The following is a 22,120-nucleotide window of genomic DNA, read 5'->3' as shown; positions in this document are numbered from 1 at the left end:
ATTATATAAAGTATGATCAATAAGTTATGAAAACATGTTTTTACATTGCTTTAACTCATAGAAATAAGTTAAGCAATTTTCAACTTGTTTACAAGATTCAATCCATTTTTTAAGTCAGTTTAATGTAATTTAAGTTGAAATTACTTAATTTAAGGCTGCATCTTTTTTTTCATTATATGTACGCCTACTTAAATGTTGTGATTTGAATATGTGTGTATTAATTGGTTTAGGATGGAGAATCTTGTAACACGTGCGTCTCTAGTACGGGAAGCCTTTCGGCTCTTCAAGAGAGTGGAAACGAGTCTGAGGAAACCGGAAAAGGTGGAAAGACCTCCCAACCAGTGCGCTTCGGATGGGTGACTGGGGTTATGGTGAGAAACAGGGAAAAATACACACTCGTGCTTACAAACGGCCACGCGCGCATACACATACTGTACATGCTCTGTTATTGTGTTTCAGATTCGCTGTATGTTGAATATCTGGGGAGTCATTCTGTTCCTGCGATTGTCCTGGATCACATCTCAAGCAGGAATCCGTGAGTGGAGACTTTTTGGTGACTCGAGTCCAAGATAAACCGTCTGCACAATGCAATAAAACAACTTCCTTTAATGAACCACAGGCCAGACAGCCTATTTGCTTTAGTAAAGATAATGTTCCTTAAGAAATTCTTCAAATCTTTTGTAGAAGGACTTCCCAGAACTGTGTGTGTAATCTCTGATGGCCACTTATCTTAGATGTGTTTTGTCTATTCTTTGAAATGGAGCTCTGTACAGACATTGTGTCCTAATTTTTTATATTTTTTTTATTTCCTCTACTTTAGTTCTTACATGGGTAATTATACTGATGTCAGTCCTTGTGACGTCCATAACGGCACTGTCTGTATCTGCCATTTCCACCAATGGGAGAGTCTCTTCTGGTGAGTCACTTGACAAGAGCATGACATCAAACTGATCAGATTGTATTGATTTTGATTATCGGCGATGATGACGCTTATTTTGCTGCGTAACTCGTCCTTCACTGTTTGTGTATGGGTGTACAATGATGTGGCTTATTGCAGAGAAGTGTGTTGTTGCTTTTTCTAAGTGATTGGGGCAAAATATTCAATACATTCTAATTGAAAAATGGGAGTCATAACTACAGACAAAAAGTTTAACCAGGATGAAATGATTTTTCAAAGCAGCAATTGTGGATTGGATCTCTCTGATCCAGATTCAAATTTTTCCAGATGACTGATGAATATACAGTGATACAAAAAAAAAAATAGTTGATAGATATTGTCCCCATAAAAGAATCAAACTCAAAAAAAACTTTACTTTACTGTGCTGAAAGTCTTAACATAATGTGTACTTGTTCTACGTTATCACTGTAATAGTTAAACAAGTCAAATACAAAACATAAATAAATGTGAATGCTGCATGATTCAAATAGAAGTTTTATTACATTTTTGTTCCTAATATCCACCTTGAATCCACACTTCATCTGGGATCAGGATGAATAGCAAGACAAACCAAAATAAATAGTTAGATTTCATGTATTCGAAAAGCCCTTTATGCAGTTACAATTCAGTAAAAGTAAAATTGATAAAAGCTATTATTTGTCGATGTAACCAGTAAGAATCCGATTTTTCATTTGTTTCATATTGATGGTGCGAACTGAGCAAAGAACTGCAAAGTGTTACACAAACCTAATTTAATTTACATTTAACCCCCGTTTAATTATACATTAATAACCCATTAATTACCCACATAGCAAATTCTGGTCATCAGAGAATATATACAGATTATGAAATTGATGGTAATGAAATTATGAGCACATAACATTGCTGTTACGTTGCCAATAAATCATGAAATTACCAAAATATTACGAATATGGTACATAATTGGAGCGTTCTTGGTTATCCTTATAACCTACGGAGATCATACTGGCTGTGAGGTTTCAATATGATGGTAGTGAAATTACAAGAATGCAACGATGTAGTTACGCTATCAATTATTAAGTGATTAAATGACCAAATAGTATCAATAAATTGCGTATAACTAACACGTCGTGTGTTATGGGAACTCTTATGGCTCTTATTTAACTGAAAACAGTTTTCTGTTTTCAGTTAGAACGGTGTTGTATATGCGGCACCTAAGTTAATAACTAATGATCTTTACAATGGAAGTCAATCAATCAACTTTAGCTGGACAATATCTTTATTGAGCTGCTGTAAAGCCAAATCAATCTCTGTTACTTTAATTTCCTATTATCAATGTAAAGCTGCTTTGAAACAATCCATATTATTAAAAGTGCTATATAAATGAAGGTGACTTGACTTGACTTTTAGACCAACCATCTCTAGAAACCACTCGAAAGACGCTAGCATCCACATAGCAGTCATGTTGTCCACACAGTATGTCTCTCCTCCACCCGTCAGGCGGCGCGTACTTCATGATCTCCCGCACACTGGGTCCTGAGTTGGGAGGTCCCATCGGCGTGGTGTTTTCTTTCGCCAACGCTCTCGCTTGCGCGCTCAACACGGTGGGATTCTCCGAGACGGTCAGAGATCTTCTCATTGTAAGAAACTAACACAGTCGTTTTGTTGCATTACATTATGTTGTGTTTTCGCTGATTGTTTGTGATATGATGATTGTTTATGATGCAACAGGAGTATGACTCCCAAATTGTGGATTCAGTCAATGATGTCCGAATAATAGGATCCATCACAGTCACCGTGTTGCTTCTCATCTCATTGGCTGGGATGGAGTGGGAGGCGAAGGTAAATTCCTCAAAATAAAGCATTTTACAATACAGTCACTGCTGACAATATGTTACGCAACTTCAGTGAAGTGGGGGGACACTCTTCATTTCGCTTTTGAATAATACTGTATATATATATATATATATATATATATATATATATATATATATATATGAATTGCATATAAAAATCCCAATCATTTGGATTACATAGTTTAAACATAAGCAAATAAACTAAAGTTTTGGTCATTACATAAATGAAACGGGCTAGGTTTATTCACTCAAGAAATTATGCCAAATGTCTTCATTAAGTATTTGCATCTATTTGGTTTATTTAAATAATATATTTAAAAATGCATTTATTCAAATTGCTTATATTGCATGTATTTATATATAAATACATGTACCTGGTTATTGTGAATTTAAAAGCCTTCAGTTTATTAGTGTTATTACAGAAATTTGACCTGTTTCCTAGTGAAAATGAGCGTTTTCTGGTTGTTTTATCATTTTTTGAACGTCTCTTTAGGGTTCCTGTCCTTTTTCGTCAGCTCAATCCATTTGATCTAACTTATTTATCTGAGATTTCAAGAAAAGCTAACCTTTTACCCTTTAATGCATGATCATTAGCTGGATGTTATTTATTATTATTTTTCTTATTTAATCACATTAATGAACATTTTATGCATTTCATTCTTTGAAAATTATACATTTGAACTCAATTTATTTTGATATTGAGCTGTATCCAAATGGAAACCATCAGCTCATAGTGTAGCTTTCCTTCACCATGGTTCTGCTTTCATTTTCTCACAGACTCAGATCCTGTTCTTCTTGGTTCTTATAGTGGCCTTCATCAACTACTTTGTTGGCACCGTGATTCCTGCGACTCCCCAGAAACAGTCGATGGGTATCTTCAGTTATCGCAGTGAGTGTCGAACGCTCAAGTGCCGCATCCCAATAATAACTCTCTGTCAAGATCCTAGAAGTTTGATTGGTTTAGAAATGCTTAACTTCTATAAAGTTAATAGCTTCCCAAACAGCAACATAGTGTCAGCCCAGTACCAGATGTGGCCCGGATCTGGGCCGACACTATGTTGCCGTCTGGGTTTAAAGCTGTATGCAACAGTTGCTTGAAAATTTGTAATAAAGAAAAGCACAACATTTTATTTTTTAATTTGTGACTTAAATTTTGCACTTTTTTTCCACACAAAACGACTTCAGAAGACTTTAGAAGACAAGGACTAATTGTATGGTGTCACTATAAAAATGTTATGGTGTCACTATAAAAAAACTTTCCATGAAAAAAACAACAATAAAGTTAGATGGATTGTCCATTAACAGCATACAGGTTTGAAGCAACATGAGACTGAATAAATAATGACAGATGTTTCAACTTTGCCTTTAAACTCGCTCCAGAAATGACCTTGCACGATATAACTAATATATTTTGATATCTACGTTGTTTTTGCCAGGCGAGATCTTCCTGGAGAACCTCTTCCCGGACTGGAGAGGGCCAGACGGCGACTTCTTCCGGATGTTTGCCATCTTCTTCCCATCTGCCATCGGGATCCTCGCCGGAGCAAACATCTCAGGCGATCTGAAGGTGAAGAACATCTGCAAACATGTCCAGACCAAAGTGACGCTACTGAGCTTTGAGTTATTAAGGGTTCTTTACACGCATGAATGAATAAATAAACTTTAAGTTTTGTCTCAGTGTTTTTGAAATTACAAATATGAAAAGCTGTGTTTGTGAATGTTTCAGGAGCCAGAGATCGCCATCCCACGAGGGACATTGATGGCCATATTCTGCACCACCATTAGTTATTTAGCCATATCTTCAACTGTGGGTGAGTATTTAATCAAGCATAATCAACAGAACTTACTGAGTTCATTACCTAATTTTACTAAATTCATTTTCCACTAGAGGTGACTAGAAGTGAGTATCAGCACCAATGTTCAATAAATCAATAAGTTATTTTGAAATTTGCAAACAGCATATTTGTTGCATTAAATAAGAATAACAATTCTTATCGAAGAATTATCTTTAACATTATCTTTCATTCATTTGAATCCCATATCTTGGAATAAAGATTTTGATTTAACGTGTACCACTGGGAGTTTTGATATTGTGTGTGGTGATATTGGAGAAATAGTTGATTTTAGCCAAAAGTCGAAAAAGACATAGTTCTTGAAATCGTTCTAAGTATAAAAGAATATCAGAGTCCACATCACAACTATATAAGGATAACGGCACAGAGGAATGACATCATTGGAATCTCCTTCAGAATGATTTTTTTTTTCTGCTGATGAATGATAAAACCATTCACAGCCAATCAGAACCCATCCAGCTTTAAAGATGCCGAGCATTTAAAGAGACAATTTATTTCTGAATTAAATTCAAAACTTACTGCAAATAATGATGTTTTTCCTCTGTATTTGTGTCTTGTTTTCCAGCACAAATATCTAAACATTCTTCAATCAAAATACTTGAGAAGAAAACTGACATAACATATTAAGTCTCGACTTCCGAAACAAAATGAAGCTTAAAGGCCTTGTTTCACAGACAGGGTTAAGATTAAGCCGGGATTAGGCCTTAGTTCAATTAGGACATTCAAGTAGCCTTTTTATAAACGTGTCTTAGAAAAAATATATTACTGGTTTGCATCTTGAGACAAAACAATGGCAATGACATATTTAAAGTTATGCCAGTGCAAGTTGCTTTCCGTTAAAACAGCTAATGCATGCATTTTAGTCTGGGACTATCTTAAGCCTAGTCTGCGAAACTGGGGGAAAGAGTGCATTAGCTTAAAACAAGTCAAGTCAAGTCAAGTCATCCTCATTTATATAGCGCTTTTAACAATGTAGATTGTTTCAAAGCAGCTTTACAGAGATAAACATTTAATTTAAGGTAACAGAGATTGGTTTAGTTTTATAGTGGCTCTTGAAAAATGTTTTTTCCAGCTAAAGTTAGTTTTGATTGATTCACTTCCGTCTAAATGATCATTTGTTATTAAATTAGGGGCCGCTAAGACGACACCGTTCTCTCTAAACAGACTTTAAACGTGAACCTGTGATAGACGCTGATGGCGTTCACATGCGCATCAGCGCAAGGGACTAATGGGGTCAGAAATATAACCTTCAATTCTAAGGGAATAAGTGTCTTATTCTAAGATACTTTTTCTTGCTTTATTTTGATTTCTCAGAAAACAGTGAAGTGTGAATGTGAAAGAAGAATGCGTGCATTGATAATAATGGCAGCAGCGTGAGAACGTGTCTGTTTTGTCCTGAAGTGTGTGTTCGTCCCACAGGAGCGTGTGTTCTGCGCGACGCCTCCGGGAACCTGAACGACAGTTTCCCGCTGAACGTGAGCGAGGCGTGTGACGATCTGAGCTGCAGTCTGGGCTGGAACTTCACCGAGTGCCGGCAGAGCGGCTCCTGTGCCTTCGGCCTCTCCAACAACTTCCAGGTCACCAGATTCACTTCTGACAAACTTATATTTTTATTTTATTTATTTATCCAAAGCGACCTACATTGCATTTCCAATACACATGTTTACATTCTTTCTTGCTTTCCCTGGGAATCAAACCCATGACCTTGGCGTTGCAAGCGCCAACACTCTACTGTTTGAGCCACAGGAAAGCTTATATATATTTATTACTTGGGTTACTAGAGTTAAATATAATTGAATTATTGCATTTTTTATTTATTTGAATGTATTCTTAATTTAGGTTACTAGAGTGAATTATCATGTATTTTTGTATATATTTAAAAGTATGTATTATATATATATATTACTTTCATTATAAAGTAAATTATCATTTATTTGTTTATTATATGTATTCAAATGTATGTATTTATTACTTTGGTTCCTCTGGTAAATTATTCATTCTTTCTTTCTTTCTTTCTTTCTTTAGTCATTATTTATCATTATTCATTATCATAATAATAATTATTTATGTATTTATTTAAATGTATTTTTTATTACTTTGGTTATTAGAGTTAATTTTCATTCATTTATTTATTTAAATTAATTCATTAGTTGGGTTACTAGAGTTAATAATGATATATGTATGTATTTATTTACATTTATTTTATTAATTCAATTACTAGATTTATTTGTGTATTTATTATTAATTGAAGCTGCATTCAAAAATCCACTTGCCTCAAAATCTCAGGGGACACATTTCTATAGTTTGCCTTGACAGTGTGTGAATTAGTTTCCTTAGAGATTATCTGGATCGCTCTCTTCAACACTCCACTAATTTAACAGATGAACTTTATTTTGCATTCCTGTGGTTTCCCGCTCAAATCCGCAGGTTCTGGTCCAGGTCTCTGGCTTTGGTCCGTTGATCTACGCTGGCATATTCGCAGCCACCCTTTCGTCCGCCCTCGCGTTCCTCGTCTCCGCTCCCAAAGTCTTCCAGGTGAAACAACACACCTTACACAGGCAATAGCTAATATACAACTTCAGACGATCATCAAATGAACATGGCTTGTAAAATTTAAATAATTTTGAACATCTCCTCTTGGTACAGTGTCTCTGTAAGGACAATATCTACCCGTACATCGGCTTCTTTGGAAAGGGTTATGGGAAAAACAGCGAGCCACTGCGAGCTTATCTGCTGTGTTACATCATCGCCATGTGCTTCATTCTGATTGGTGAGTCAAAAATATATCTGATAAAGCTACATAACATTCATCTCAACTTGCATCATTCAACGACAACACTGTATTCTTATATTTTATATGCACATTTGTTTGTTTATGCAGTTTCTGGGCATAACATATTATATATTCAAATATTTATACTTTCAAATTCGCAGGATCATTTCAAATGAACTAGTGAAGACAAAAAGTGTTTAAATAAGTGACCAGTTACAGATGAACATTCAAATACAGTTTAACCCTTAAATATTGATGTTAAAATGCTGGGTTGTTTTAACCCAATGTTGGGTCAAACCCAAATGTTGGGTTAAAATGTAATTAAAAAATGTAAGTTGGTCCATATTTGACCCAAAGTTGAGTTGAAACAACCCAGCACATATTCTGTATGTTATGTATTTTATGGTATAATCACTTTTAACGCTCCCTCTCATCTGGGCAGCTGAGCTGAACGTCATCGCTCCTCTGATCTCCAACTTCTTCCTCTGCTCGTACGCGCTGATCAACTTCAGCTGTTTTCACGCTTCCATCACCAATTCACCCGGTGAGTTCAAAATACCAAAGCAAAATCAGTCTGTACATATTTTAAAGACTGGGTATTTCATAATCATGTGAAGTTGCATTGAGTTACATTACTTTGAAAGTTTGTTCAGTCAAGATATAAAAACTAACACGTTTTTTTGTTTCTGGTCATTTCTGCTACTCGTCTCAGGATGGAGGCCATCGTTTCGGTATTACAGCCCCTGGACGGGTTTGTTCGGGGCCGTTGTTTCTGTCGTACTGATGTTCTTGCTCACCTGGTGGGCCGCGCTCATCTCTTTAGGTTTAATCATCTTCTTATTCGGCTACGTGGCCTACAAGAAACCAGGTGAGCAGGACCATGATGGCCCATCAGAGTAAAGATCGCATTGAAACGGTGTGCTTTTACTGACTGTGATGATGTTTTCGTGTCGTTCAAGAGGTGAACTGGGGTTCGTCTGTCCAGGCCAGTACCTACAACATGGCTCTGTCCTACTCCGTGTCTCTGGCAGGAGTCGAAGACCACGTCAAAAACTACAGGTCAGGTGCTACTGGAGGTTTTAATGGGATGTGAATGAGATACTGTAGATGCACTGTCTGCATTATTAACTTCGTCATAATTATGAGATAAAAAGTAATGTTTGAGATAAAAAAATGTAAAAGTTATGAGATTAGAAGCCATAATGATGGCACTTACTAAGTCATAATTATGAGATAAAAAGTCATTTTTAGATAAAAAAAATTATTTGGAGATAAGAAGCCAAAATGATGACTGTCATAATTATGAGATAAAAAGTCATTGTTGAAATAAAAAGTAATAATGATGAGATAAGAAACCAAAATTATGACTATGTCATAATTATGAGATGAAAATATTTTTTAGATAAAAATTATAATTATGAGATGAAGCCAAAATAATGACTTTCTAAGTCATAATTATGAGATAAAAGTAAAATATGAGATAAAAAGTAATAATGATGAGATAAGAAACCAAAATGATGACTTACTAAGTCATAATTATGGGATAAAAAAGTATTTATTTAGATAAAAAATAATAATGATTAGATAAGAAACCAAAATTATGACTTACTATGTCATAATTATGAGATAAAAAGCAATTTTAAAATAAAAAATATATAATTATGAGATAAACAGTAAAAAAAATATGATTTTCTAAGTAATTATAATTTATTATTTTTTTATTTAATAATTTTTACTTTTTTATCACATAATTATGACCTAGTGTGTCATAAATAAGGCTATTGTCTCATTACTTTTCAACACTTTTTATTATCTCATAATTGTGACGAATTATTATAATGTCATAAATTCAAATTTTAAAACATTTTAAATAGTGGAGAAAAAAAGTTTCTAGTGCCGTGATCTACTGCATCACAGCAGTTCAACTTATTGAACAGCCTCATTTTCATTCACAATAAATGAAATGTTAAATTACATGGTGTTTTTTACCCACATGTTCAATCATTGGTTTCGTCTCATCAGGCCTCAGTGTCTGGTTCTGACGGGTCCTCCAAATCTGCGTCCAGCGCTGGTGGACTTTGTGGGCTCTTTCACCAAAAATGTCAGTTTGATGATTTGTGGAGACATTCTCATGGTGAGAACCAGCTGTATCATATAGAAATGCTTTACTTTTGATTTCTTGGTATTTAAAACACTTCTAAATGAGACCGTTCTGCCCTCAAAAGAGCTGAATATTATGGATCTGTTATTGTCTCTTCAGGAGGATGAGAAGTCGGTTGTGTCCCAGCGCAACACTAATGACATGATTAAGTGGCTGAATCAGAGGAAGGTTCGTTCCTTCTACACGGCCTTCAAGGCGTCCAGTCTGAGAGACGGAGCCCGGCATCTTCTACAGGTGACAGACCTTCAGTGAGCCTCGTTCATGAAACACGAGCAGAGCCGATCACTGTGCAAATCGGTTTTTAAAAAATACTCTAAAAATTGCTGGGTTGTTTTAACCCAATTTTGGGTCAAATATGGTCAAACCCAAATGTTGGGTTAAAAATGCAATTCAAAAATGTAACCCAACGGCTGAGTTTGTCCATATTTGACCCGCAGTTGGTTTGAAACAACCCAGCATTTTTTAGAGTACCATGAATTATTACAGTGAAACGATTACTGTATGTAAAAGTGATTTTGTTCATTGCAAATAATGACTGATTGTGTTTCATGCATAAAGCCCAGTCATTTTTTATTCTCTATGGTAGTTATTAGGTTGGTTTGTTTTTTATAGGGAGTTTTTTGGTGTTTTCAATTTTAAAAAAAATTGTTTCCCCTCTTCAGGCCTCTGGTTTGGGAAAGCTGAAGCCGAATATACTGGTGTTGGGATTCAAAATGAACTGGCTGGAGAGCAGCAGTCAAGTCATAGAGGACTACATCAACACCATATAGTGAGAACACTACCTCACAAACCCTACGACCTGTCCAGGAACAAATATCAAACTATATTTGGCTAAAATAAGCACAATTAATCATAAAAATAAATTAAAAAATCATTATTTTAATTGGAATACAAAAAAAAGATTATTTATTTATTTTACTGGTAAGTAGATTTTATTTAAAACAAAAACAACATAAAAAGAAGCCTTTTCTAAAGATAATTTTAATTGAGAATGAAAATAACAATTTGGAGGGAAAATGTGAAATTTTTTATTACAATTCATGGCATAATTTTTAAAAGTGAAAAGCAATTGTAAGTCTGCTTGCATATTGAAAATTGACATAAACACCTGCCCAGTAGTGCAAAAGAACATACAATTATCTTTACTGTAATGCAAAAAAGTCAGCATAAGTGACCTTTTCTAAAGAGACTCTCCACTGAGATCGAAAATTACAATTTGGAGGGAAAATGTGAGAATTTGTTATATATATATATATATATATATATATATATATATATATATATATATATATATATATATATATATAATCAGGAGAGTCATCCGAATTATTGGAACCTGTCAATAAATTAATCAAACAACATAAATCCAAGTTACTTTACAAATAAACGTTAATGTTTAAAACCGAACAGTGATCGTAAGTCTATATTGAAAATGTACAAAATCATGTGCCCAGTTTTTCATCGTATTGTCTTTATTGTAATGCAACAACAACAACAAAAAAGATGATATATTTATTTAAATCGTACAATGTTTATACACATGGACATTTTTGTTCTATTAACTTAATTTATGCTGATATTTAATTTTAATAATATAAAACATTGTAAAGTACCCTTTTCTAAAGAGAATTTCCATTTACAATTTTGGAGGGAAAATGTGCTTCGTTTGGTTAATGGTCCTAAAAAAGGCTTCATTTCTTTTATGTGAAATATTGAAATGTGACCTGGATATGTTTTTGTGAGATTCCGGAAGCAGAAATGAAGTATTTTTCTTTGGTTTCAGTGACTCTTTTGACTCAAACCACGGTGTGTGTGTTCTGCGCATGATGGACGGACTGGACATCCGAGACGAGTTACAGACTGAGGGTACGTCCTGTGTGCAAATGTGTGTGTGTGCTTTTAATGTCCAGGTGTATTATTGAGGAGATTCTGCCCTGTGTATCTGACAGTCAATCAGGCCTTTGAGATGGACGAGGCCATCGAGTCTGATCAGCAGAACTCAGACGCCGATTCAGGTGAATCAGCTCAAGCCGATCAATGTGTCTTCTCTTTGTTCTTCAGTCCTTATCTCACTTCTTTGTTCTCCTCTCGTCTGCTTCTCCCTCATAGACGGCGACAACACAAAGAGCACAGTGAACGATCAGATCAAAACTGTGTTCCAGAATAAACAAGGGAAGAAGACCATTGACGTGTATTGGATCTCTGATGATGGAGGTGAGATATGGACTGTAATCATTACCAGGCTTCAGTCGTCATGATGTGGGTTTGATAACCCTTCAGTTGAGTTTAAACAATTGAGTAATGTGATCCTCGCTCTCGGTCTCAGGTTTGACTTTGTTGGTGCCATACCTGTTGACCAGAAGGAAACGCTGGAGACGATGCAAAGTCAGAGTGTTCATTATTGGCGAACAGCAAACCATGGAGAACGACCGCAAAGAGTGAGAATTGATTCATTTCAATCATTATGACATTTGAATATCTCAGTTAATTTAGATTAAATGGAGAACTTTTTCTGAAGTCTGCCACTTCTCAAATGTTTCTCCTGAGAAAAATGACTCCAATAAGCAAAAGAGATCTCAGTAATGTCTCAAACTGTGCTCAGACTTGCCAAGATACCAAAATCTGCAATCAAAGAAGTCAGGCGCCTCAATATGAACTCGAGCATTTCTCGACCAAATTCTCCCAAGATCAAAATGATATCGTACTCTATAATCATTGAAATTATCAGATTTAACAAGAACATTAGACCTCGTTATTTCAAATTATGCGAATCATTATTATATATGTATTATATTTCACCACAATTGTCATTGTATGAATAATCTGAATCATCAAATTCAGACTCATTCACTAGAAATCTTCAAATCATCAGTTATTTGACGCAACAGAATTAGTCATTGAATCATTGGAATTATTAGAATCAGCATTATTGGATTCTGCCCTCAATTTCATTATTAACTACACAAGTACAAGCTCCTCAAAAATTCAAAGCGAAGAGTGTCTTGTATCGTAAGCCTGCTTGTATATTGAATTTACATAAAAGCTGTCAGTACCTGTATCTCATTCTATCTCTATTTTCTCGTGTATATTGAGTAAATCAATTATTAATAAAATGTCTTTGTTTGCACAGAATGATGACTTTGCTCCAGCGTTTCCGACTGGACGTTCATGATGTCATCGTGATGACGGACAGCGAACGGCCACCACTTGCCAAAAAGTAGGTTTACCCCAAATGGGGGTCAATTTAATGTGAAATATAAGACTTTTAACACCCAAACTCAACAACAGAACTTGTTTGTTGTCATTAGTACAAGGCGCTTCGAGGAAACGCTCGCCCCCTTCAGGCTGAACGAGGCACAGCTGGACGAGGGGACGGCGCAACAGCAGAGGACTGAGTGTCCGTGGAAAATCACGGACAAAGAGATGGACGCACTGAGACTCAAGGTGTGTGTGTGTGTGTGTGTTTGTGTGTTTGACCTGATGAAGTCCTGCTACAATCATAAATCCCACTTGGCAGCTCATTTTTTTCATCCTCCTTTGATAGTCGGAGAAAAAAGTGCATCTGAACGAGATCATACGGAGGAACTCGAAGCATGCCGCGCTGGTTCTAGTGTGAGTATTGACTGTAAGACCATTAACCATTACTGGTCAATATGTGATTCATACACAAAGAAAGCACAATCATATAATAATGGAGCGTCATAAATCATTTATATCTGAAATGTTAAGAATCATAATTGCAGGGTAAACACACCTGTTAATTATTAATACACATGTGTTTCAGGTCTCTCCCCGTACCGCAGGCAGACTGTCCCAGATCTCTCTATATGGCCTGGCTGGACACGCTCAGCTGCGGTCTACACTGTCCCGTCCTGCTCATTCGAGGAAACCAGCAGAACGTCATGACCTTCTACTGCCAGTGAAAGTCTCACTTGATTAACTCGCTGATCCTGGCTCTTTAAGGCAAAGACAGTACAGGCATAGGTTTTGGGTTCACTACACACTTAGGTTTTTCATGCACTGGTCAATTGTGAGATTTTTTGGCCAGTTTGCTTTTAATAAAATGTCTTATTTCAGACATCCAAAAAAAAAAACATTCAAACATTTAAGTGTTTATTTTATTTAGTCTATTTGCATCTGTAGATTTCACTTACAATGCATATCTTTAAAAGTCGTTTTCTCAAAAAAGTTTTTTCTTCTAGACTTCAACAGCACTAATACACCAAAATTTACAGTTTGATTCTTATCTATATTCTAAAGGTTTCTACTGAGGGGTTTGTTCAAATACAATTCATATCAATTTATACAACATTTTATTACAAAAAACATGGTGAAAATTATTTTTGTCTGTCTGTTAAGAGTATTTTCTGATTTATACTGTGATAAAAAGAGATATCCAAAATCCCCTCTATAAAAACCTTTATCTGTAATATGTCAACAAAATCAAACAATAAGTTTTAACCTGGCTTTATCCAATGTTCAGATTTATGTTCTGGAAATGTATGCAAGTTAGTGCATATGTCATTACATATTACCCTATATGCATATTTATAAATAACATTTAAGAAAAAATTTTATTAAAAAATTGCAGTTCTTAATGTAATCAATCAACTATGGTGATGATATATTTAAATTTTTTTTAAACCTTTTTACCTATGGTGTCTTGCCTTAAAGTGTCAACTCACTTGGCCATGTGCAGTTCATATATTTTGCTTGTCGTTTGCTGTAAAAAAAAAAAAAAAAACGATATCAAATATTATATTACACTTTATTACTAAATAGATTACTTTTTTTTGTTTTGTTAATGCATTCCCTGAGAATTGAACCCATGACTTGGCATTGTATAAATCTAAATATATTTGAGGCCACTGTAAATTGATTTGTTTTCAGTATATCAAATGTGCGTTTTGCCTTATTATTTTTGCTAATTTATCCTCTTGCTTAAAGCTCATTATACAGTGTGTATTATTGTATTTCTAATTTTTCTTTTTGCTGTGAACTCGAACCCATGTCTATGTCAAGGTCTTGTATGGTGAAGGGCTGAAGTTGCTAGAGTTAAAGTGTAATTTAAATAATTTGTCATTTTAATTATGTGATAAATACTGCAATATCTTCATTTTTTTCATTATAATTTTATTGAAACGGGGACATAACACAGAAACAGAAACACTTAATGCAATCTGTGTTTATTTCAGTTGTAGTATATTCTGTAAGTTGTGATGCATAAATCTTTTATTTCCATGTGATTGAACAACTGTTATAACATGTTTTTTTCCTACTTGGTGTAATGAGACAATCAATGAAAATTGAGATGTTCATCATTGTGCTAAATTATATTTTTTTCACATTGAAAAGCAGATCAAGAACATAATTGTAATTCATAATAATCCAGTATGTATATGCAGTCAAAATGTAAAATTGTCTCAAATTTTCATTATATAATGTGTTGGTCTTTAAAATGTAATTTTAAAAAAGCAAGAACAAATAAACAAATTTTAAAATATTATAATTTTGTCTTATTTAAATTGCTTGAAATTTCAACCCAGAAAAAAAGTTTTATTGCTTCCCTCCACCAGCATAACTGCACTGTATTTCTACTGTTTTTCTATTGTATTCTTTCAAGCCGAATCTGTCATTCTCGAAGATTACACAGCCATATGAACATGTGACAGAAATATACATCCAGTAATAGAATAATTTTACAAGAGGATTAAGCAGCTCATTTTAGTTCAACAGGTCTGATTCACAGCAAGTTTAAAATCTCCACATGACTGAAACTGACAGCAGCTTCACCTGCAGGAATAATTGTGTTTAATGATGAACTCAGGTTAATGTGAGTGTTTCACTGGCAGTAGAAGGTCATGACGTTCTCTTGGTTTCCTCGTATGAGTAGGGCGGGACAGTGGATGCCGTAGCTCAGCGCTTCCACCCAGGCCATATAGAGAGAACTGGGACAGTTGACATCAGGGACTGGAAGAGAACTGAAACACACACACACACACACACACACACACACACACACACACACACACACACACACACACACACACACACACACACACACACACACACACACACACACACACACACACACACACACACACACACACACATTATTGATGAAGAGACACATTAAATGTACACACTACCAATCAAACACCTTCTTAAATGCTTCATAATTAGTTTTAGAGACAAATTCAAACTGTGCTTATGAACAAATAAAAATAAAAAAATCTGAAATCAAAAGTTTTATGTTAACATTAGTTAATTCACTAAAATAATATAAACCGACAATGAACAATTGTATTTTTTATTAACTAACATTAACAAGGACTAATACATGCTGAAAAACATTTAAACACAACATTGTTAGTTTATGTTAACTAATGCATTAACTAATATTAACAAATGAGAACATTTTGTAAAGTGTTACCAATTTTAGTTAGTTTTAGTTATTGTGTTGTTTTTCTCATATTTATTAGTTTTAATTTTATTTAATTGTTAATCTTATATCATATCTATACTCACATTACAACTAAAGCAGCATGTATGGAGTTCCTCTTGATGATCTCGTTTAGTCTCACCGTCCTCTCCACCTGAAAATAAAAGTTAAATAAAGGAACTGATGGATCCCAGCTAACGGGAAAAATTCTCATAACTTTCTGGCAAGTTATGAACAAACATTTTTCCAATAACATTAACAATAGTGAATAGTTACAATGTTCAATGTTCTCAAAACATTTGCACAAAATAGCACAACACCTTATCTATATATCGTTTATGGAATGTTTGTATCTGAAATTTTCAATTGAACATTCTTCTAGATTCAATACATTCAGAGAATATTCAAAAGTAATGTTTCCATAATGATTGAAGCAAGTAAAAAATGGAAAATTCGCTTAACATTCGTACAACCAAGCACACACACACACACACACACACACACACACACACACACACACACACACACACACACACACACACACACACACACACACACACACACACACACACACAAACACACACACACACCTTGGGTTGTATGGCCTCCAGGTCTTTGTTGGAAACTTTCCATGGACTCTGTCTCTTGAGCTCCTGTATGTCTCCTCCAGCCTGTTCTTCACTCAGCATGAAGGGGGCGATGTTTGCCTCATACCGCTGCAAACTACAGGAGCAGGGAGGAAGCAAACCACAACAGTTACTACAAACCTGCATGTTTTTGTCTCCATGTTTATTTGTGCATGTTTCTCACTTTTTAGCTAGAGGAGCTTTATCCACATCTGTTATCACGACAATGTCCTCGATCTCCAGCCGGAATCTCTTCAACAGCATTTTCATGCTGAAATGAGAAACAAATTGACTTGTCTGCATATCAAAACTATCTAGTTAAGAAATGATGGTCAACGACACTCTTACTCTTTACGGTCTTCCTTCGTGGTCTGCTGGTCTCCTAAGATAAACACTCTGATTTTGCTCTTTTTCCAGCGGTTTCTTCTGGTGAATAAATATGGCACTAAAAGAGTCAGACCTGAAAGAGAGCAACAGCATTCAGAATAATAAAATGGGAACGCAAACTGTAGAAAAGTGGGTTTGACTGTCGACCTTCTGGACGTGGAACTGTCCGAGATGTTATACAAAAACAATGATGGTCCAACTTGCAGCTACACTATGGTACGATGGTGGTGTTTATTTACACTGAAGTAGTATGAAACAACCACAAAGTGCAAAGTATTTACAAGTGCTGAAGGGAAAAAATAACAAAGTAACAAAACAAATACTTCCAACACAAAAGAGAACAAACTCCAAAAATATGTCCACTTAGACACTATATACTTCACAGGTGTTGTGAAGCCTACCGAAAGACAAAGTCTCAGCGTTTTGGGTGCTCTTTTAAAGACCAGACTCATCCCCAATAGGAGCCTACCAATAACAGGTGAGTATGGTAAATGTATTACATACAAATAGATAGATATATCCTTTAATTAATCCTTTGCAGGAAATCACAGCTTCAAGACAGACCCAACACCATACATTCACTCAGAACATATCCATAATTTAAGTTAAAATACAATAATCTAAAAACAAGGGAAGTTATTTTTGTGCATTGTAGAGTCGTATAGCAGCTGGTATGAAGGACTTCCTATACCGCTCCGACTTGCACATTGGTGTCATCAGTCTTTGACTGAAGGTGCTGCTGTTTATCACCATCAGGTGGTGGAGTGGCTGAGCAATATGTACATACACAAATCAGAAAGATAATGATATAAAACATCCAACACATTTACAAGTGATCACCCTCCATATGTACAAACAATAACCACCTCCCAGTGGTCCCCTGGGCCAGGACAGCTCCTATGACTGTAGCTGAAGCATCTACTTGAGCCAGGAACCGTTGGGTGAAATCAGGAATTTTCAGGACCGAATGTGAACAGATCTTTTCTTTCAGGGTTCTGAATGCTGTCTCACAGTTCTCTGTTCAAGGTAGGGGGTTCCTCACCATTTTAGCCAGTAGGGTGGTCAGTGGAGTGGCAATGGAGGCAAACTCCGGGATGAATCTCCTGTACCATCCCACAAAAGGGCCAGAAATGACCTCACTTCTTTCTTTGTCCTTGGCCTTGGGCTGCGGTGTATCGCCTCCATTTAGCAGACCTGTGGTGTACCTGTCCCCTGATATTGAACAGAAGCAAGCACTTAACTAGGGCACAGTGACAGAGAAGAGATCACAAGCCACCCACCAGGTATACCCATCATCCTCCACAGCAGATGAAGAAGAGTGGCTTCGACCAGTCATGCAATTGGATCGGCGTGTGATGGTTCATTGGGGCATGTGTCCAGACAGTTATGACTCACTTAAATCAGCAAATGTGGAGGAACCTCCAAACCCAGACAACTGCTTGAAGGTTTAGCCAGATGGATTCTTGACACTGACACATATAATGAGTGGATGAACGAGGAAGACTATGAGATTGACGAGAATGGAACTAGTATGAGTTTCCGCAGGCGTATCTACCAAAGCATAGAGAAACCTGTGAAGAAGCGGCAGCGCTCCCTCTCTCCACCATCCTTTTGAGTCTAAAAATAAGGGAGGAAAGAAAAGCTCAGGGGTGTATAAGAGGCGTGGCCAACCAGAAGAGGCCGGAGCCAGAGGAGGTTCTCACTAAAGACATGGAAGATCCCACGCCAGTCCCTAGCAGGGAGGAGGTAATTCTGCCTAAAAATGGGAACCTGAAAGAAGACAGTGAAAACACTCCAGTTAAAGGAGGCATTATTGCTGATTTAGATGACTAAGAAGAGGACCTGCTCTCTGGTGTCAGAGATGAGGAAGAGCAGAGGGAGTTTGGCCGTGGGAAGGAGGGGGAGGGGATTGCCACAGAGCAAACGCATCACATCATTGTGCCCACCTATGCCTCTTGGTTCGACTATAACTGTATTCATCATATAGAAAGACAAGCTCTGGCTGAGTTCTTCAATTTGAAAAATAATTCCAAAACACCAGAAATATATCTTGCATAACGCAACTTCATGATTGACACATACCACCTGAACCCTCAGGAGTATTCGACCTCGACATCCTGCAGACGGAACCTGACAGGAAATGTGGGTGCACTTATTAGGGTTAATTCGTTTTTGGAGCAGTGGTGGGTGATAAATTGGGGGGTATCCAGAAAGTCAACTCCTCCTCATGGGCCCACCCAGAACGCCACCCTTTAATGTTCATACAGACTCACCATCCGGACTTGTCCCACTACAACACAGACCCTTGCAGGTTTCAGCCTCTTAGCATAGATTGCATTCCCAAAGAAATTGAGAAAAAACCTGTCTAACCTGCAGAATTGTCCGTCTACGGATTGACATTTATGCTAAGAAACATCCGAAGAGTAAAGGCGCAAATGCAGGGAGAAAATGGACAGAACAGGAAACACTCTTGCTTTTGGAGGCTTTCGAGATGTATAAAGATCACTGGAATAAGGTGTCGGAGCACGATGGCAGGACCTCACTTCAGGATGACTGTATTCTTCACTTCTTACGATTGCCCATAGAGGACCCGTACCTAGAGAACTCTGAAGCCTCAATGGGTCCTCTGGCCTATCAGCCTGTTCCCTTCAGCCAGTCAGGGATCCCTGTAATGAGCACTATTGCTTTCCTTGCATCTGTGGTTGACCCTCGAGTGGCCTCCGCAGCTGCCAAGACAGCTTTAGAGGAGTTCTCGAGAGCAGAAGAGAAGAGACCCCGCCAGAGTTGTTCAGTGCAGGAGGTTTATCAGACCCCCTTCAGCTTTGACTGGCTTTACCAGACCAATACCATGTTGATGCAGCAGCTAAACCAATACAAACCCAGACTGAACCAGTTTGGAACTTCATGCCGGGATTTTGTTTTTCACAGTGAGTTTAAGTATCATTCATGCCGTCGTATCTCACCTCCATCATCAGAGATCCAGTAGATGTCAATGGTCTTCCTGCCCTGTTTCGTTTGAAACACAGATCTGACCTGATCGTTCGAGCCATCATCGGAAATATCTGGATGGGGAGTCAAATAAGGTTTGGGTTTATAAAGGTAAGGATAACCATAACAATAACTATTTTAGCATCCACACCAACGCAAAATATCATTCTGTTTATTATAAGCGCATGCTCCATTTTTGTCCTCTGCCACTTTAAATGCTCAAACTCTTTAAAGTCAAGTTAAATATGATTGGCTACCAGTGTTTTTATTATTTATAGGCAGGAAAAAGTCATTCTAAAAATGATTCAAATGATCAATCATTCCTCTGTATCGTTATTATTTTGTTGTGTTGTGTTGTGGACTCTGCAATTATTTCACATATTAGAAAGATTTTTAAAAACTAAATCTTTATCATTATCATTATAGTTATTGACCTATATTATAGTTATTGATTATAGTTATTGTTAAATGTCCTCAGGGTTTGTCAAATTATATTTATGAGCGCAGAAAAAAGACTGGTTACCTGAATTCTGGTCTGTCTCTTCATTTTCGGATTGCTTGACTTCATCTGCGTCGAATGCCGGATTGTCAATTGCTGATGATCGGCCTTCAGCCAAAAAATAACACATAAAAATGTATCTAATGCCTCAATCTGCAGCGTCAATCCATTTTCAAGTTATTATACTGTGTAAAACACACAGTACACACCTGAACTCTCCAATGCATCCGTAACGTCCAATCCATCCATCATTCTCAGAATCGCGATGCCGTAGCTGGAATCAAACGCGTCGCTGAACAAAAAACATTAAACAACATCAATATACAAAGAACTTCATGACAAATTAACTGATATTTGTGAACAAAAGCAGCATCTGAAGTCACCTGATGGTGTTGACGTAGTCCTGTAAACTCTCAGGTTTACATTCCTTCCAGTTCATCTTGAATCCCATTACGAGGGTGTTCGGCTTCAGTTTACCAAGACCTGAAGCCTAGAAAGATGATTGAGTCTTTCAGAAGGATGTAATGAGGAGAAGAAAGAGGTGTTAGAACAGATTAGCGATGGTCTTACCTGCATGAGATTGTTCGCGCCCTCTCTCAGACTGTCAGCATTGAAGGACGTGTAGAAAGAACGAACCTTCCTCTGATTCAGCCAGTCCACCAGCATATCGGTGCTGTGCTGCGGAAAACTGGACTTCTTGTCTTCCTGAAAGCACGAGAGCGCAATAAACCCACAACACCTTCGCATCATGAGTGCCCACTGAATAAGCCATTTGATGTTAAAATGCAAGGAGAATTTGCTATACTAAGCAAATGTGTAGCGATCTGGTTTTCTGTAAATCATATATGAACTTTTCCCTATTTTCTCCAAATACTGAAATGTCTTTGATACCGGTTCTTGTACACCTGCACAGACAAATGGCTTTTCAGCCCGCCTTTTCAGCCCGTTCACGGATCACCTTTTTTAAAGAGAGCGATCCCGGCATGCACACTCTCCCATTCTCTTCCCCTTTCAAGCCGAGACGGGAGAAACAGCGGAGTCACAGGGAAGAGCAACATGGCCAGCAACCCTCATCTGGAGCGAGCGGCATGGTTTCAGTTGGCGTCTCCGAGGAGGATTTTGGTGACACAATGGCCCCTATCAAACACCTGGTGCAATGCTGCGCCAGGCGCGAAACAAGTGCTTTTTGCTACTTTCAGCCCCACGCAGTTATCATTTTCACGTCCTCCGTAAGTCATTTATTTTCAAGTCCTGCGTAATTACAAATGCATTTGCGCCCATTTGTGCTCCCATGGGCTGCTGGTCTGAAAACCAGGTGTGTTCAGGCACATTGTTGGAGCGTTTCTGTTTTGAGGCAACGGAAATATACTGCGCCATTGACCAACAAAACCTGGTCTAAACTCAATGGCGCAGTATTTCTTTTGTTATTTAAAGAGCGCATAAGTAATGTGTGCCTATAGGCAGGACCAACACGCGTGTACATTCTGCTTATTACACACACAGTGATGTGCAGCAGCACACAAACATGCCAAATACGAATAAAAGGATTACAATGTAAAAGATCTGTTTGCTCTCTGGAGACACGTTCAGTCTTTCCGTTTGCAAATTTCGCCATGTGA

At 37.0% G+C, this 22,120-nt stretch overlaps 2 protein-coding genes and 1 pseudogene across 2 annotated transcripts; 2 read left to right on the top strand and 1 right to left on the bottom strand.

Annotated features, from left to right (window-relative positions):
• Positions 1-249: 249 nt before the first annotated feature.
• Positions 250-14,990, top strand: LOC143702915 (solute carrier family 12 member 3-like). The gene is made up of 25 exons (XM_077196841.1): positions 250-371; positions 460-535; positions 821-916; positions 2,417-2,556; positions 2,648-2,758; positions 3,550-3,661; positions 4,209-4,339; positions 4,499-4,583; positions 6,045-6,202; positions 7,053-7,160; positions 7,272-7,395; positions 7,841-7,942; positions 8,111-8,266; positions 8,358-8,457; positions 9,421-9,532; positions 9,659-9,793; positions 10,222-10,328; positions 11,343-11,425; positions 11,509-11,574; positions 11,669-11,773; positions 11,886-11,997; positions 12,690-12,776; positions 12,868-13,003; positions 13,104-13,171; positions 13,344-14,990. Exons 1-25 carry the CDS (start codon positions 369-371, stop codon positions 13,480-13,482), a joined length of 2,652 nt encoding a protein of 883 aa, XP_077052956.1. The 5' UTR covers positions 250-368; the 3' UTR covers positions 13,483-14,990.
• A 260-nt stretch (positions 14,991-15,250) lies between these two features.
• LOC143702914 (solute carrier family 12 member 3-like) lies at positions 15,251-21,206 on the bottom strand (the record flags this gene model as incomplete). The annotated part of the gene is made up of 10 exons (XM_077196839.1): positions 15,251-15,540; positions 16,088-16,155; positions 16,592-16,724; positions 16,812-16,898; positions 16,976-17,087; positions 19,978-20,076; positions 20,526-20,609; positions 20,711-20,793; positions 20,885-20,991; positions 21,072-21,206. Coding segments are annotated over 10 exons (1,047 nt in total), but the record flags the coding sequence as incomplete, so codon positions are not given.
• Positions 17,186-19,945, top strand: LOC143702916 (SWI/SNF complex subunit SMARCC1-like; annotated as a pseudogene).
• Positions 21,207-22,120: the final 914 nt, after the last annotated feature.

The sequence above is a fragment of the Siphateles boraxobius genome, unplaced genomic scaffold (genome assembly GCF_051911475.1).
Source record: "Siphateles boraxobius isolate OS27281-9 unplaced genomic scaffold, OSU_SipBor_1 361, whole genome shotgun sequence".
NCBI lineage: Eukaryota > Metazoa > Chordata > Actinopteri > Cypriniformes > Leuciscidae > Siphateles > Siphateles boraxobius.
The sequence above is the reverse complement of the archived record's forward strand: the minus strand, read 5'-3'. Positions and strand labels throughout refer to the sequence as shown.